The following is a 17939-nucleotide window of genomic DNA, read 5'->3' as shown; positions in this document are numbered from 1 at the left end:
CAGGACACAAAATGACCACAAACACAAAATGACAGAGTCATAAAATTAACAGCAAATAACAGTAATACCTCCATCAGACAAAAAAAAGCCCGGGCCATAGGGGTGCGGCGAAAATCCATTCACATAAGACTCTCGATTCTCGTTTTTAAAAATTCAGAGTCGATTCAAAAATACTAAACATCGATTGTACATTATATTTACTAAATATAGTATTCTTAACGCTCTTTCTATCATTTCGAAAAGTTTGTCGGGTCGCCTTACTTTTTTCTGCAAAGCTGCCGGCTGTGCCGCTCAGAGGGATGACTCCGATGCATCGTAGCTCTTTCTGAAGCCTCAGTATCCAGTCTGGGAAAGTCCGGTGTTTGTACGGGACCTTGTTCAATAAATACAAAATGATAGATCCGATATTGGATGTCTTCCGTCTATATTTTATCCATATTTCGATGATAAAAGTACATTAGCATCGATGCTAATCGCCATATTGGATTCCCATGGTGCCATGAAGAGGTCAGAGGTTTGTATCGGTCTCGTCCACCAATCGGAAGACGAGCTGACCCTTCGTATCCGCCTACGTATGCCACACGTCATCCGGAGCAAACTGCACTGTGATTGGTCTAATCCTGCTGTATCTATCGCTCTGTGTTATTGGTAGCGCGTCGTGCACTAGAATAAACCCCTATAATAATAATGAGACAAGGGTAAATCAGGAGACAGTCTAACAAGCAGCAGGGCCTCATATGAATGTAAACTCTGTGTTCACTGCAGGCAGAGCAGGCAGGAGAATCAGGCCCCTCTATGAAGTGTCAGGGGTGTGATGTGGCCCTCTGCAGCATCACAGATAGGAGCTGCTTTGCAGAATGGCACAGATAATGAGATACACAAACAACTGCAAAAAACAATGGGACTTCTTTTGGAAAAGTGTGTTCATTTTTTGAACTATAATAATTACAATGATTTTTTTTTTTTTTTTTTACTTTCTGATTCCCAACACTTGGGGGAAAAGTTTTCTAAAATAAAAAAGCTTGTACATAATAAAACCTCTATAATTTCATACACACTTTGCTTTCATAACATAATATGCCACTAGCAAAACAGACTGGGGTAGATCCTGAAATTACACCTCCTATATTTTGAATTGGGAATCGATTTTGAATTAGAAATCATTTTGAATCGAGAATCGATTCTTAATCAAATCGTGACCCCAAGAATCGAAATCGAATCGAATCGTGAGATACTGAACGATTCACACCCCTTCTTTGCTATTGTAGGAAACAAGAATTTGCTTCCCTGGATGTGTGTTTGCTTCCACGCTTGCCATGACAACTTTAAAGGATGACAGTAGGTGAGTCTCCTGTTTTCAGCTTGTTCTACAGCCCCATGCAAGTGACTAATAAATTAATTATTGTGGATTTAAACAAAGCCTCTGACTAACCCAACAGCAGGTAAAGTCTTTACATTCAGCCTTTCCAATGGCTTAAGTTTAAATCTTTGAAACAATCCATCACCATGGTGGACCTGCCCCTCCAGGTTGCTTGTAAGAGTCATCTTGAAATAAATAAATGAAACAGACCATGGCAATGTTTCATGGAGGGGGGCACATTTTGACACTTTTATTTCACTGCCTGTTAATCAATATTTGTAATTTCATCACATCAGTCACATATGGTCTTTGATATTCGTCTGTCTTTTAGTTAGATATTTTAAATCGATTCTTGTTTAAGAATGAAAATACAAGTGTACACATTGTTGTACTGCATTCTTAGAAATAATTCTTCTTGCTGCTCATGATCAGAAATTACCAGTTTAGTGTTGTGATGGTTTCATGTGTGGCGTCACCCACTGTTTGTTCCCAGAGTCTCATTATTATGTAGCCTAAAGCATACTTGATACACCGCAGACCAGTCTGCATGCAGCCAACTGGGCACTCAACTGTTCCAGACAGCTGTTCCACATTTAAGTGATGAGAATTAATAAGAAACTACACTATGCCCTATAAAGATGTCAGTAACGTCTCAACTCTGCCTTTTCTCAATATATTTTGTGACAAGATGAACTTTTCACTCCCTTCCTCTTTTAATTTCACTTGTCTAGCTGTGCTGCACATCCCAGATAAAGTTCATAGTAAACGGCAATCTTGGGGCTGAAAGATCAGTTTCCTGCTATATATAATGACTCTGGGGAGCTTTTTGAACAATCTGGCATGCATGAAATGTGGTAGGTGCTGTCTAAAAGTACAAATCCATTATGACTCATGAGTGTTGTAGGTTTTGTCCCACATGGGCAGTGCAGGAAAAGCAAAGTAAGGAGAGGCTCAAAATAAATCACTGCTGCAGGGCTACATACATCAAACTGTATAGTTCATACAAAATGAGTTTTGTCCACTATATCTATGTAGTGCATTTGGACTTTGACAGTAAGGAACAGTTTGAGAAATGTAATACATTACTTTCTCCTCAGACAAGTGGCAGTTGCTGAACCATATTGGAATTTCTTATGTGAGCAACACTGGGCAAAAGCAAAGGCATCAAGGTTGCCTTGTTTTGTATTTCCTAGAAGTCTCTTTTGAAAGCTGAATGTCACAGCTTTGATGGTGTCGATTTTGCATTTGCAGGTGGAGACTTTCAATCTTTTCTTTGTAGTAATTCCCTGCCATCACTGAGTTTTTACAACAGGTGCAACAGCTCCCAGAAAGCTTGAAAATATAGCCCTAACCTCACTAACCATTTTATAGACCATCAAAGGTTTATCAAGCTCCCATCTTTTTGCAAGTGAGTTCTTATACTTTAACATTGTCAGTCTGCTTCATTGAAATGTCAGCAATATATAATTGATGTCTCTTCTGTGTAAGACTTTGTCTAACGGTTTAAATTTTTCTTTTAAATGAATGTGGTGTAGGACTGTCAGCATTAACTCATTAATCGAGATGCAATAAAGGTCTGTAATTAATGCGTTTTTTTTTTTTATCCTGTTAATCACCAGCCGACATTTCTATCTTTAAGAGGCTGTATAAGGTTGAGTTAAAGTCAGAGTGATACTGGTATCACATGAAACTAGAGGATCTGAGCAATCCAGTGGTGCCAACCATGTCATGCTGGCTTCTCAGTGTACGAGCATGACACCAGAAGCCGTCTTCCATGTCAAACCAGAACGCGGCTGGACGGCGTCAGACGAGAATGTGCTTGGAAAGAAATGCTGGTGTTGTTATTATACCCCGGCAGATGGCACTGGGTGTGTCCCCATGCAACACGCACGGGCAGCTTCATTTGAGAACATCGCCGGATGGAACAGGTCACATGCGCATGAAACGCTAAAGGACAGTGTCAGGTAAGAATTCTGCCGGTAATGACGTAATATGTATGACCAACCCCCAACGGCCTCTCGAATCCACCTCTGCCAATCTCCTCTACACCCATAGATCTATCCTCCACACTTCTGGGCACAGATCCTTCTCCAGGGCTGCTCCCAGGCTCTGAAACTCCCTCCCCCAACAGATCCGTGACTCCGAGTCCCTTGCCGTCTTCAAGTCCCGCCTCAAAACAGATCTCTTTGTGTCTGTCTATTCCTAGCCCCATGTGCCTCTTTTGCCTAAACCCAGCCATTTGTGCCTTGTTGCCTAATCCTAACTATGTTTTTTGTTGCCATGTGCTGTTTTTGAAACAGGACTGTGAGGACTGTGCTGTGTCAACCCCCCCTCTATGTGCATTTGTTGACATCACGATAATGGCATCCCAGAGTGTTTACAACTGACACAGGAGGATACCTAAAATCTCATAAGTAGATACAGAAGGACCCTGACAGAGCAGCACCATGTGACGAATTGGGATGAGAACTTGTTGTGACCTCTGACCTCACGTACAAGTGAGTCTCCCCTTTACAGACATGCCCACTTCATGTTAGTCCCATGCAGATTTTGGCTGTTATTTGATTCTTAATCGAGGCAATCTGGTAAAAATATGGATTTTATAACAGTTTTGAAATGCAAAATAATGGAATTGAAAATCTTTGAATAAAAAAAATGTGATTAACCATGATTAACTATTAAGATTCTGCAATTAATCAGGATTAAAAAATAATAATTTGATAGCCCTAACGCTGTACGACTAGAGACTTTTTACCCTTATTTTAAGAGGGATCCATACAGGAAGGGAGTCATGGCGCTTTAACCTCATGACCTGAGTTGTTTGCCGATAAGGAGTTGTTTAAGACTTTCAAAACCCTCTGTTTTACTTCTCTGAAGAAATGTTAATGTCATTGACATGCTGACTTTCTTTCTTGAACCAGGTCGTCAAAGAAAAAATCTCATCAACCAGGAATGCCAGTTTGCTGTATGTAAAAAATTACACTGTTTACATTTCAACACTGTGGATTGAAGGGATGTCCTACATCAAGCTTTTCAGTTACTCCATTAATTAAAAACAGTCTTTATCCATCACGGATCCTTTCAATGGGAGATCATTTACATTTCTTTCTCATGGATCTGCCTCATGTCCCGTAAATCCAAGGCTGCAGGGGTGCATTTAATAGAACTGCTCAGCATTCGCATTTTGGTGTTTGTTGTGATCGATTGGCACACTTCCCTGCAGGATGTCATCCATTATCATAATAGCCAGCTGAATCACTATTACAGAAAAATGACCATGCACTTACCTACTTCAGGAAACAATAGCTTTCATTATGCTGCATTACTCAGGTTAATAAATTAGTCCCATAAACTGAGCTTGTGTGTAAAGCCAGATATACGTGAACAAAACAGAGTGACAACATGCAATAAGACAAAAAACTAAAAAGCAACAACGGATCTGTGCTGAGGCTTTTTAGTTTGAGCTCATCATTCACTCAGAGCAGCCAAAATCAGGAAGCATATGCTTCGGTGGTTTTTGCCACATTGTTAGCATACAATTAAAACAGTAACCACAGTTAAAATGCTGCAGATTGTTTTTATACCCCCTAAAACTGACAAACAATGCCATTCCTCTTGGGTTTTTGCTTCACTTTTAAAGATGCCAAAAACACTGTGAAGTATTATATATATTTAAATCTACATAGAGAACATGTCGTCCTAAGAAAAATGGTCAATTTTTTTATGCGTCAGTTCATTCACTCCCTATTAAAGCAAATTGCATGCATTGATTTCACTCTTGCTTTGAAAAGACTGTCTAGTTATGAAAACTGTGAAGAAATGTCTGAGGTATCCATTACTCAAAACCGCTCAGACGTTGTGATAGTCCAGCGCCTGATCTCTTTCATCTTGTTCATAATTCCTGAGGTTATTATGAGTTGAATATTAGAGGCTGCCAGTCTTCTCCCCCCTCTGCACAGTGCACTAACACTAAATGGAGTCATTGTAATTATAGCTTTCATGCATGGGAAGGTTCATTTTCTGAGGTAACTTGAAGGGCTCATGGAAAATAAAAAATTAAAAAATCAATGTTGTGACTGACAAGAGAAGGGTGGAAAATATCTTACTTTCTCAGCCTAAAACACCTCTGTCACAAAACCCGGGTTTAAGTGTTGCTATTGATGGCATTACCACAGCTATTAACAGCAGAGGGAGCTTCAGTTATGCAAATTAGAATTGTGTTTGTGACAAGATGAACTTTTCACTCCCCCTCTTTTAATGCTGCTTGTCATGGAACATTGGTTGTTGACTCATTTCCAACACAGAGAAATGTCCCTTGTAACCTCTGGAAACCAGCTCCCTGGCTCTCTGTCATAGCCAGGCCTGCAAATAGAAATGTGTCCCAACTCCTACTCTCTCATACCACTGCGATAAACAATTTATCTCCTCAGATAAATAATAACCAAAGATGGAAAAGGCAACTCTCACGCCCTCCCCAAAAGAATTCATGGAGGATAGATACTCCTTTTCTGATTTTAAACCAAGGCAAGGCAATAGTCTAAAGCAGGTTTCGGTGTAAAAACTGAAGCGAAGCGTTCGGGGAGTTCAGAGCCACTCACCCTATTTAATTCCAATGGAGCAGCTCCAGACAGTGCATCTTGATAACATCACGGACTGCAATCTTGGCTCTGTGGTCTGTGAGATAAGATTTAAAGATAAGATATGGTGAAACTATATTGATCTTCTAGGGGAAATTAATAAAAAAAATGTATGAGAATTCAGTGGAAGAGAGTGCTATATAGAATTCAGAAGAAAAGAACAGGATACTTTCTATATAGGATATAACTCAGAATTAGAACATAAAATCAGCATTAAAACAACAAATAAAAATGCTGAAACAACACCATGCAACTGTTGGATAAGATAAGATTTTACTTGAATACTGCTGACTGTACCAGAGTATCCCCACCAGGGGCATAGCACCAAATTCTAGGCTTTATGCATAGTAGTCTCTGTGGACCGCCTGTCCTTCCTCTCTTAATCTATGTAACTCTCATGCAACTTTTGACTTTTTTTAAAATTTGATTGATTGATTTTTTTTTACACAAAGTCAATTTTCTTTTTTTCTTTTCCTTTCTTTCTTTTTTTTTGTTTTTACCCCCAATTTAGTATACAGTGGTGCTCCAGCAGCATAAGCACTCACTTTCTTGGGTTCATATTTTTTTAGAGACAGATCTTCATGCAAGGGTAGACTAAACCATTTTCACCTTTAAAGGGTGAAAATGGCCTCAGAGAGCTTTCTGGTGCTAATTACAAAAACCTGTGAACAAAACCAAAATTCCAGCACTGACACAAGCTGGCGGCTTGATTTATTGTCTTCTGTTGCTATTCTATGTAAACTCCGCAGGGACAGCTTTGTTAATGTTATATGTTCATAACCAAGTCATGTGTCATCTACGATAAACCACAAGAGCCATCCCAACATGTCACCTCTTTGAGAAATGTATGTCATTTCCATGGTTACAGTCTGGTAAGTATTATGTAGGCTAAGTCAAAAGGCTTAGAGCAGCATAATGCAGAGGGCTGCTGCTCTAAAACAAACTTTGTATGTCCCTTGTGTCTGTTTGTGTGAAATCTTGCATGCCTGTTATTCCTAGCTTAATGAAATATCACTTTAATATTCCCAAGATATCTCAAAGGGGAATTATAATAATGTCTTGATTGTATTTTGTGTGTGTATTTTTATTAACATTTCATATACAGTTACACTGTTATACTTGTAGGCTATAGGGTAACATGCCCCCACCCCCTTAATTCTACTCTAAACCAATGTATGGCACTAAATCTACTCTCGACCTCTCAGCACATGTATTTAAAAGTTAGGCTTGTGGATTATGACATTTCATCTGAATGGCTACATTCTTGATATTTACGAGGGTAAATAGTGTTCTATGCATTTATATTAAGCTGTACAGGCTTTGACACTCTCCCTCTCTCTCTCACACACACACAGGCGCACACACACACACACACACACACACATACACACACACACACACATATATATATAGAGAGAGAGAGATAGATATCTCACAAATATTTAAACCCTCGAGCTCTGAGCAAATTGGTGCAATTTCTTCAATTAAGGCAATGAGCAACTTTTTAAGAAATGTTCTGCAAATTGCAAGAATCAATAGAATTTGAACATTAAAAAAAAAGTTAGTAAAATATGTCTAGGGGGGAAAATCTAGGAAAAATGTATTCATAATTATCATAAATACATATTTAAAATAGCCTAATGTTACATAATAATATAATATATATATATATATATATATATATATATATATATATATATATATATATATATATATATATATATATATATATATATATATATATATAATTGTAAGCACTTTTCAGTAAGTTTTGTTTGCCTGAAATCAAGGCAATTTGCTCAGTTTCCAAAGGGTTAATGCAATGTTTTTACTGGTTGGGCCCACTTGAGATCAAACTGGAATGTATCTTGTCCATTAACTAAAACTAGTTTGACACCCCTCCCCTGAATGATGACATTAAACGATGCCCCTTTGAATATTAGTTTTTCTCTGATATTTTGTATTTTCCAGAGTTTTCCTGTGGGACATACCTGCGTCACCATCAGTATGCTCGATTTCCACCAAAAGCTCATATTGTTCATTTCCTTATGAGGAATAAACAGGGGGTGGTTCTCCAGTCGATATCTTTAATTGCTCCTGGGCTGTATCAATACCTACCGGTTTTACTGCTCCATCACGAGCCACTGGGAACGGGTTGCCCGGGAAACGGCCGCATGGCAACAGGATCAGAGCCTGGGGGTTGTCTGCTTCTAGGTCTGCTCCCATTTTACATCGCATTTCCTCACTAGATGGTGTGCAAGCCACTGGAGAGTATACTTCCCCGCACAGTGGGCTCTACATCCAGCAAAACAAACCCAGGGAAACTATACGGCGGACCATTTCTTTACGGGGCTGCGAGGAGGAAAAGTGTGGAAATAAAAGCGTCGTTCGCGTCTTCTTTTTTAAGCCAACTCCTCGCTCTTTTTTGCAACAAGAAGACTTGGGAACAACAACACACAGCTGTGATGGACATAATGATTGCGGTGCAGGATGCTTGTGTCTCTGGTCAGTGGCTAACTGCGATAATTCTCAGCCTGTGCTGCTTTCTGCCGTCCTGTTTGCCCGCTGGACAAACTGTGGACTACTCCTCGGTGGAAAGTGTGGTCAGCAGACAAGGCGACACGGCTCTACTGAGGTAAAACAAGCTAACACAACTTCACTTTCTCCCGCTCACACTCACTCTGTCGGAGTTCTCGACCGCACACACTCCTAAACACCGGTTTATCGTTTTAAAGGTGTCTGTTAACTACTTTTTAAACGGGGTTATCACCCAGCGCAAGCGATAAACACACAATAGGCCATTTTCCCTCCATCCCGTCCTTGTTTTCGCCTGACAGGGGGGCGGCCAGTGCAGCGGCAGCTACGCAGGACGCCGCTCTTGCGACAAGTACACCGCTGCTTATTAAAGTTTTCTAACATACTTTCCTTCTGTGTACATCACGTAACGAAGACCATGTGCCAGTTTGTGCTGTGTTTGATCCGGTAGCTTGTCGCAGGTGGGACGACATCGCTTGATTAAACCAAATTAGCCCACCGCTGCCAATATGATTGCATTATGTTCGTCGACAAATGCTATGTAAAAAAAAGGGGAGCTCGAGATACAAAACTGAGTGCTGTTTCTCTGGCGGTGTCCTGTCAGCTTTGCTGAATGGTCGATGTGATGTCGCAGTTTCAAAACGAGGCTGAGGAGTGTGTTTGTGGTCGCTGTTTATCAGAATCGAGTTAGGGCAGTGACGCGCTTTCTCCCCCATCCTCCTCCCTCATCCTCCCAGTGCCTCCATCACGTACGCTACGATGCCAGCTGCACAGGTAGCTGCCCATTAAGGACTAAATCAGCTGGGTATGGGCGTGGTTTGGTACGGTGCGTTAAAGAGTTTGCATATCATCAAAAACAGTGTCAAAATACTTTACAGTGCAAACCAGTGGTTCCTAACTGGTCCAGGCACTCGGTCCAGATTTCTCCTTAGTCATAAACGAAATGACTACACATTCAGTTTTATTTCACAAACTGTAAATAACACGTGGTCTTGAAACAAAATGTAATAAAACATATTCTAAGAATAATATGCTATTAGTTAAAACCAGGGGTGTTTCTAGGATTTGAGGGCAGTGGGGGCTTAGCCTGGACTGCTGGACTGAGATTTTTTTTTAAGGAAAAAAAAGATTTTTCCTTTACACATTTGGGTGATTTAAAAAAAACAACTTTTGGTGATGTTTATTCTTTTTTTTGGCATTTTTATTCTCTAAAACTCAATGAATATTTTTCTTTAAGATGTTTATGGTAGTTTTTTTTCCAAATTTTGGGGCGATTTTTTTTCTCTTTTTTGCCCCCCCCCCCCTCACTCTACAGCAGGAAAACGCACTTCAAAATTAAGTGGAAACCACACTTCAAAACTAAAGCTCAGTGCTGCAAATTCACTTTACTTCAAAATAAAGTGTGTTTTCAATAATCTTGACACGGTTGCGAGTTACTTGCGGTCCATTCAGAATGGACCCGCAACCCACTGTTGGACTGCAACCCACCAGTTTGGAACCACTGGTTTAAATAATAATACTAGCCTTTAAATACATACGTTTGAATAAAAACCTATGCAGTTTTTTAAAAGGGTATAATTAGAAACATCTCTGTTTCATTTCTTCAGAAAATCCAAAACTCTACACAAAACACAAAAGAAAAAAAGATGCAAATCTTTGGAGGGCTGTGATAACATCTTGTTCTACCAATATCAAATATCCGCTGTGATGACTCTGAGGAAAGGCTGAGAGGGCTGGCCTGCCCCATTTCAATATGAATTCTGTGGATGTTGACTCTGAGAGATGCTCGGCGTGGACCTGAATACAGAGCAGCTAACTGTCTAAAGTTCCACTCAGCTTGGCTTTTAGTCATTGTTGTCTCATACTTGATTGCTGAAGAGCTGAATTGTTTCTGTGGCATAAGGTCATTATAAGTGCCTGTATGGAGATGAGTGTCTTACTATGAGGGTGGATTAAATGTGTTGGTGCTCTCATCAGAGAATTACCTTGGCAACAGCTTCTCACTATTTTTATCATGTTCCCGATCCGTGCCTAAAGGGCCGTCCCGTCAAAGAGACTTACACCTTCTGACAGTCTCTTTAGAGAGGGCGTCTAATTCCCCCGTGTCAGTCTGCGTTGGCTGTGATCAGTGGCAGAAGCTTTGCCTGAATCCTGATGGTTTATTGGACCAGAGATTATCCCTGCGCTATGAATCAGCTCAATAAACAAGTTGCCTCCCACCCCCTAAATAAAGCAACACTCTCCACAAGCAGGTCATTGCCTCAGTAAATGCCAAACATTTTCAAGATGCTTTCATTGCCAGGTTCTTAGAGTTAATTAACGGGTTATTCTGCAATCGCTGTCACCAATCACTGGAAGTTTTCAATCACGTGAATGTTGCTGCCACTGTGAAGTTACCACTGTGCCGTGCTCGCACCTGTTGTCCCTAACAGAGATTGTAAACCTCTCTAACTGCTCTGCGTGCCTCTCTAGATTGCATCTTGTTGCAAAACCCTGTCATCACCAAAGTGATAATAAAGACCTACTTTGTCTTGGTACAGTCATTTTCTCAAACCGCAAGGAATCATGGCTCTGTCTTTTTTTTTCCCTTTTTCCCCCCACTGGTCTTAAGAGCCAGGCATCAAAGCATGAACCATTTCTTTCAGGAACTTAGTGCAGAAAACAGTGCCTGTTTGTTGAGTTTCTCTATTTTCAAGACCCTGGACTATTAGAGGGCAATTTTGCTGTGCCCCAAAGCTGATTGCTGGCTAAAAAATGTGAGCATTCTCAAATACTGACAAACCCAGAAGCACGCAATTAGTCACTGCCTCTGGATTATGGAGTAGCTCCCGTGAGGTGCGTATGTTCATTCCCCCCACCTCTTTAATTCGTAGCGCTGCATTACTGCTGCCCTGATTCATGTTGGACAGTGGGTCCACATCAATTAAATAATTTGAGCTTCTTAAAAATGAGGACTGGTCCACATGTGTATCATCACCCTTTTAATCTTTTCTGATGACTTAAAAGCGCTGCCGTTTTCAGCCTCTAACAAAGGCTCTTGTGTTTGAGATGCTGCTGCGCTTCAGTGTCTTACGTGAGTGCATGCAAGTTATATGCTGCATCTCTTTTTCATACCGGAAATCTGTGAGCCTCCATAGGGAGCACAATGTTTTTGATGAGCTACCCATCCATTTCTTCCCCATCCTTTTGCAGGTTTCATGTCATTTGGATTCAGTTGAATAAACCGTGACTCTAACCAGTAAATGACTCATCTGGCTATAAATTTAAGGGGGACAGCCAGATGAAAAGACAGTTCCCCGTGCTGTCAGGAAACACACGGTATCAGTGGCAGCCTCTTCCACATGGATAAGCAGCTGTAATCAACAGCAAAGAGTGAATGTCTGTAAATTTAGTCCGGGCAGACTAAAATCTTAAGCATAGGCTTCTATCATCCAGTTGCGATTTGCAGTACTATTCTTAAAGTATGTCTGTCCTTTTATCTCTGTATTTTCTATTTTTTCCAATGAAATATGTATGATAGGGTGAGAGCAAGACAAGAGGTACACTGATCTGATCGTACTTTAAAAGCTACATTTTTTATTCTTCAAAGACAGAAAATAGGAACCAGGGAAATAAATAGGGAACGAGGCTGTACACCCCAAGAATAAGACAATGATCCAAGCTTATTTTTGTCATTTAGTTTGACAGTTGGCCCTCAGCCACAGGGTAAGGCTTGCACCACAGGCCCTAGTCTCTGTAATGGTGCAAAATTGACCTGTCACTTGTTTGAAAGTCTGGTATTGGTATAAATCTAAAATCATTGCCTCATGTCAACAGAGCAGTTGATGAAAATATTTTCTGGCTGTACATGATTGTACTAGAGATGTGTTTTCTAGCCCTATCCAGGACAAAAATGGTGCCATGTATCATTTTCCTCAACTGTGTCATTATTATGGCTCTGAAAGGTCTTGACATTTACTATAAGCACTTGTGCCAAAGACAACATCTAGTTTGAATGGCTTGGTGTTCCCTCCCCAACGCAGATGTTAGTAAGACGGATTAGAGGAATATTAATTGACTGTTCAAGCTCCACGGGACACAATTGACTATCTCCTAAGACCATAACCATGGCTGAGAAGCACCCTCTCCATTTTCTGCATTTCATCTTTTTTTTTAATTAGGCCACTGCCAGTTCTGTTAAAAAAGTATAAGCAGGGCTACATCATCTCCAACAGCTTGCTTGAGCAGATATAGTGTGCACATCAGTTAGCTGCCAAATATCTGCAGTTTCATGCACTCATTCGGGGGGAAACCTGGTTTACCTCTTCTGACACATCTGTGGGCACACCTGAGTCTGTCACTGTTAATTAAACAGCAAAATCCCCTCGCCTGTTTGCTGCACCACATGTTTAATGTGATCAGTGTTGCTGTCAGCACAATGTTGCTCTCTTTCACAGTCCTTAAGCTCATCGTGGTCCCCCCATCTCAAGGATCAAGTGTTAGGCACGTAATTTGACCTCGTTTTTTTGGAGAATGAATAGACACTGTCATGATGCAAAACAATGGGTGTGGGGGGAGGGGCTATTGTTAGGGAGTGGCTCCCAGATGGAGCCATCCAGTCACAAAAATAGCTAATGGCGATAAACTTATGTTAAAAAAAATCTGACCTTTCCTTTTAAAGAGTAGAAAGCAGGCATATTGCTCCTGTTGTGGGTCTATGTCCTGTTGCCCAGGGGAATCTGGCTATACTAAAGTATTCATCAGATTCATTACTCTGTCATCCATTCGCAATAGATGTGCTTTAGTAGATGGAAATCAGCCAATAAGGTGACATGCTAGAGCAGTGGCTAAGAAGGCTTTCATAGCAGCTTCCTCCTCTAAGACCTCCAGTTAACCTCCTCCACAGCATCCACTTGAAACTCAGAGCCTGTCATGACTTTAAATTGTTTCATTCAGCTTGTTGCTGAAAGCAGCTCGATCTCTCTTTGATGAAAATGTATAAAGCTGCAAAGCTATTTATGAAAATAAGTATTGTCCATAACAACCCTGCAGCCAGTTTTAATATTAAGGTTTGTTGTAATAAACTCTGAAAGTGATACTCATTCATCACCCAGTGACGACAAATGATTTAAAATATGTCTGCCCTTTTTAGTCTTTTGTGTCAAGTGATATATATTCAATCAGTGCAGAAGGACACGACTCATGAGATAAATCAGATGCTCTTGGATTTACAAATGGGCCTATGTTAACCTTTCAGGTGCATTTAAGGTGCACTCATCTCATTTTAAAAGAGATTTATAGAAAATCCAAACTACTGCTGAAAAGTAGGGTTGGGGGGATACGCCAAGCACTGGACCTGACTTATTTAATGAATTTTACAAAGGGACCCATATGATTCAGCAGTCAATCCTGAGAGGAACATACTGACACGTAGCATTGCATAACATCGGAGCTCTCTGTCCACAATGAATTCATTAAATATCCATCTCTGTTAAAACATTCAAACAAACCATGGAGCTATCAGCTGTGTGCTGGAGATCAGACTGAACACATAAACACTTAAAAGAGTAAGTAGCCTACTTGCTTTCTTCCTGCGCATGTAATGCTGCTTTTAAGTCAGAAAACAGGTTTCATAGAGATTTAGTTGAAATTACAAAAATGATAGCTAAATGCAAATAATGTTTGCTTAGCTTGTTTTAAGCAAAGATAATTTACCTTAGCACAAACTTCCCCCTTCCTGGTGTTCTCCCTTCAGCCAGCTGACAGGGCGTTTAGTTTTATGAAGTGAAAGAAGAAGGCTTCGTATGAATAATTCCTCATTCAAAGTTCACGAATCAGATGGTCCTCATCCACTGCGGTGTTTTCAAAGCCAGCTTCAGAAATACAGCGTACGACAAAATGTTGCCATGGTGGTGCTTTTTTAGTGTTTTTTATCATCTATTGTCACCTCTCATCACCCCAAAAAGTAAAGAAACGTGCCCCTTCACCCCTCCCCTGAAATATGACACTGGCCAAAAAGGCAAAAAGCCAAAAAGGATCATCTTAAACACCCCCCCCAAAACCCAAAACAAACCTAGAATTTGATATAAGTACCATTGTCTGTTGAGCCAGTTAAAACCTGTTTCAGCTCCCACACCAGACTGGACCGTCAAAATTGGAAATGAACCCAACTCTACTGGAAAGTACTTTTCTGCTGGCTTCTTAGCACATTGCTGCCAGTTTTTGTAGTCATATGCTATGTTGTCACTGGGGCTAACATACATTGAAAGCCAAATTTGTACACTGTAAACCATTTCCAAATGGATTACATTTATAGTCTTCATTTGTCAAGCAAGTCGATCCATTGTACTTTCTAAAAATTAAGCATTTCTATTTCTAATATATTGCAATTAGCACTTAAGTGATTGAGTGCCCTGGTGAATTAAAGCCTAAATAGAAATGCTTTTTCAAGGTAAATCCTTCGAGGGAAATAGATTCTATGCTAGGTTTTAAAGCATCTTTCTAATATTCTTATAATCACCACAATTATAGGGGATAGGGAAAATGATTTGGGGTGGAAAATGGAGCTTTTACCCGTACCCAGCTGCGAGCATCCACATAATTGCAATAATTCTACAGTGTGTTGTGTGTGTGTGTTTGTGTTGTGAGAAAGCTATAAGACTCAAAATTAAACTTGACAGAGAGTGACTGGAGAGGCAATAACGGGTTATCTTTCGGGCAATTTAAAAGTGAAGTTACTTGAAGCTGAATTTTTTTTATCGTAACATGTCCTCTGTGTTGGGAAATGTTTTTTTTTCATCAATAAAAGTTCGACTTGGAAACAGTCTATAATTTAGATTGAGCATTGGGCAGTGATTTGTCCACTCGTTATTTACAAGTGTAATCACTGCATGAGTGTTGATACTTTCAGTCAAGTGTTTTGAGTTTTTAACAGACTGCTTAAGCAGATAGTCGACATGTGCATTGATTTCCAATGGCTATATCAGAAATAACACAGTTTCTCTGCATATATATATATATATATATATATATATATATATATATATATATATATATATATATATATATATATATATACAGAGAATATATATATATAATAGATGTATGTTGTCTATTTGTTTAGAAGATTAAATTAGTGCTCTCTGAAAGCTATTCCAGAGTAAATTTCTTTTTGACCAGCTCTTTTGTTGAACAGTGCACAGCCTTTCCTGCTCCAAATAATATGCCAACACTTCCAGTCTTTTATCACAGAGAGCTGAAATGATTCCTCAGAGCCCCTTCAATTAAAATCCTTAATCAATCAGTTAGCATCTCCTTGTGTTCCATGATAATTAGTTGTGCTACTCTGAAAACATTGGGTAATTTCATCTGGGCCTCCTCAACTGAGCCTAGTTATATACCAGCAATTTCTGGTATGCCTCTCATGTCAGCAGGTTAGACAAAACTTGCTGACATAAGAGTTTGAAGCCTTTGTGATGGCGAAGCTTTGAAACAAAGAGTGCAGGCGTATGGGTGGTACACTTTAGTTGGTATGCTGAGCATGAGAAACACCTCAACCTTTAGTGAGACTCTGGGAAACGTGATATTTCCTGCTTAGAAATCTCTGCAGGAGGCATAAACATATATCCCTGAATTCAGCTCTGTTTAGTCAAAGTCAGAAGGTGAACCTGACATGCAGTTTTTATTGGCCAAAATATCCATACATTTATCTCACCAAGACAATGTGTCTGAATGTTTGGAGCCTATTTCCAGTGAGTGTTCGTATCAGAAGTGAAACTTAATTGTCATCATGGGAAATATTCCCTAAGGATCGGATGGCTGATGTCATTATCTTCAATGTAAGATCTTTATGTGTGAGCATGGTGTGAGGCCGGCGGGACTACAGGTAAACATTAGTTTAATCCCAAAGGAATAATAAATCAGAAGTGTTGACACTTGGCTGTCTTAGTGGTGCCCTTCAGTGAATTAAAACAATCCAGAGGGATTTGCGCTCTTGTAAAGGGTATTTTCTCGTCCTTTAATGAAATTCAACATTGGTCTTGCATCTTGGGTTTACACCAGAAAATGCATTTCATTCTGAGGAACCTTGCTTTCAGGGTTAGGAACAGTAAAGCTTGCCTGCATGCTGAGCGTGATATATGCAACCTCATGTCACCTTCAAACAAATACTTATCTAGCCTTAGTACTGAGATAATTCCCGAAGAAGCTTCAGTAACTCAATTACTGAAGATCATCACTGCAAATGATCTGCATGAAAGTTTTTTTTATTAATCCATATAACTATATACAGCACGCCGTGTTTCAGAGGGATAATTTTTACTGTGGCACAATGCGCTTACGCCACGGTGATGTGCTGAAAATAGAAGTAATATTACGATGCTGTGGATTGTAAAATTAAAGAAGTGAGAGTAAATATCAGGGGGTGAAGAGTGGACAGGCCAGAGGAAAGGACAGAAGGTGTCCAAAGTTTTAGATCATTTCAAGCAGATGCAAAATGAAAATTCTTAACAGTGCATCTGTTATAAAATCAAACTAGCTTACTGCGATAGCATGGTGTCAATACTTCAGCATCTCAGCAGAATGCATCAAGTCCACGGAGCGGACCTGACACAGGGAATCATTAATGTTAGCATTAACTTTAGCCATCCTCCAGGCTGCCAGCGCCTGGAGCTTTCTGCTCATCAACCGAATGAAGCAAAATGCGGGGACCCCTGCTGCTGGATGAGCGGGGAGCTCCAGGCAGCGTGGAGGAAAGACAAAAACTGTTAATCTGTACAAACTGCCCACACTGTGGAAACACAAGGTGTTTTAATTCTTCAAAGTTTCCATTTTAAGATGCTGAATCAACATGGTGGCTGGCTGGCTGGTAAGATGAAATAAAATACATAAAAATCCCCCAAAATGGAAACTTGAAGGGGGTGTAAACAAGTTTCAAGTTAAATTGTCAGATGCATGATCGTACACTGCACAGTGAAATGCAACAGTTAACAGCTATTTGAGCTTTATTATTATATGCAATTTACACAATAAAAATGTGATTTTTTCTAAAAGGGAAACCAATTAGTTAAACCTGTCTTATTTTCCCTTTTGTATACGTGTCTACCATTGCTCTTTTAAAAAGCAAAAGTATTTCTTATTTGGAATCATGATTAATTGATGGATTAATTGTTAGAATACACGATTACTGATGTAAAATAAAAAAATAATAGCTGCAGCCTTTAGAGCTGTACACATGCTGCGTTTTTTGCAAGCTTACATTTTAAAAAAATAGACGTGTGGCAGGTGGGCTCATAATTCAGGGCAAAGCGATCACAACACACATGTTCCTGAGCGCCTGTTTTTCAGGGCGTGGCAGGAGTCTTCAACTTGTAGAATACAGCATCGCACACCACGTCATGTGACAAAGAACAGCCAATCAGAGCCAGCAG

The 17939-nt window shown here is 39.9% G+C and overlaps 1 protein-coding gene across 2 annotated transcripts in view; it reads left to right on the top strand.

The window, feature by feature from the left end:
• Positions 1 to 8082: 8082 nt before the first annotated feature.
• negr1 (neuronal growth regulator 1) overlaps positions 8083 to 17939 on the top strand; it is a 160449-nt gene continuing 150592 nt past the window's right edge. The window contains exon 1 of one of the 2 annotated variants that reach the window (XM_042483650.2): positions 8083 to 8632. In XM_042483650.2, the coding sequence (XP_042339584.1) occupies positions 8247 to 8632 (386 nt within the window). In that variant the 5' untranslated portion in view covers positions 8083 to 8246. The remainder of the gene's footprint in view (positions 8633 to 17939) is intronic. The other variant, XM_042483651.2, reaches the window with a different exon arrangement.

Source organism: Plectropomus leopardus, chromosome 5 (genome assembly GCF_026936395.1).
Source record: "Plectropomus leopardus strain MGB_pleo_1.0 chromosome 5, ASM2693639v1, whole genome shotgun sequence".
Lineage (NCBI taxonomy): Eukaryota > Metazoa > Chordata > Actinopteri > Perciformes > Serranidae > Plectropomus > Plectropomus leopardus.
This window is presented reverse-complemented; position numbering and strand designations above follow the sequence as displayed.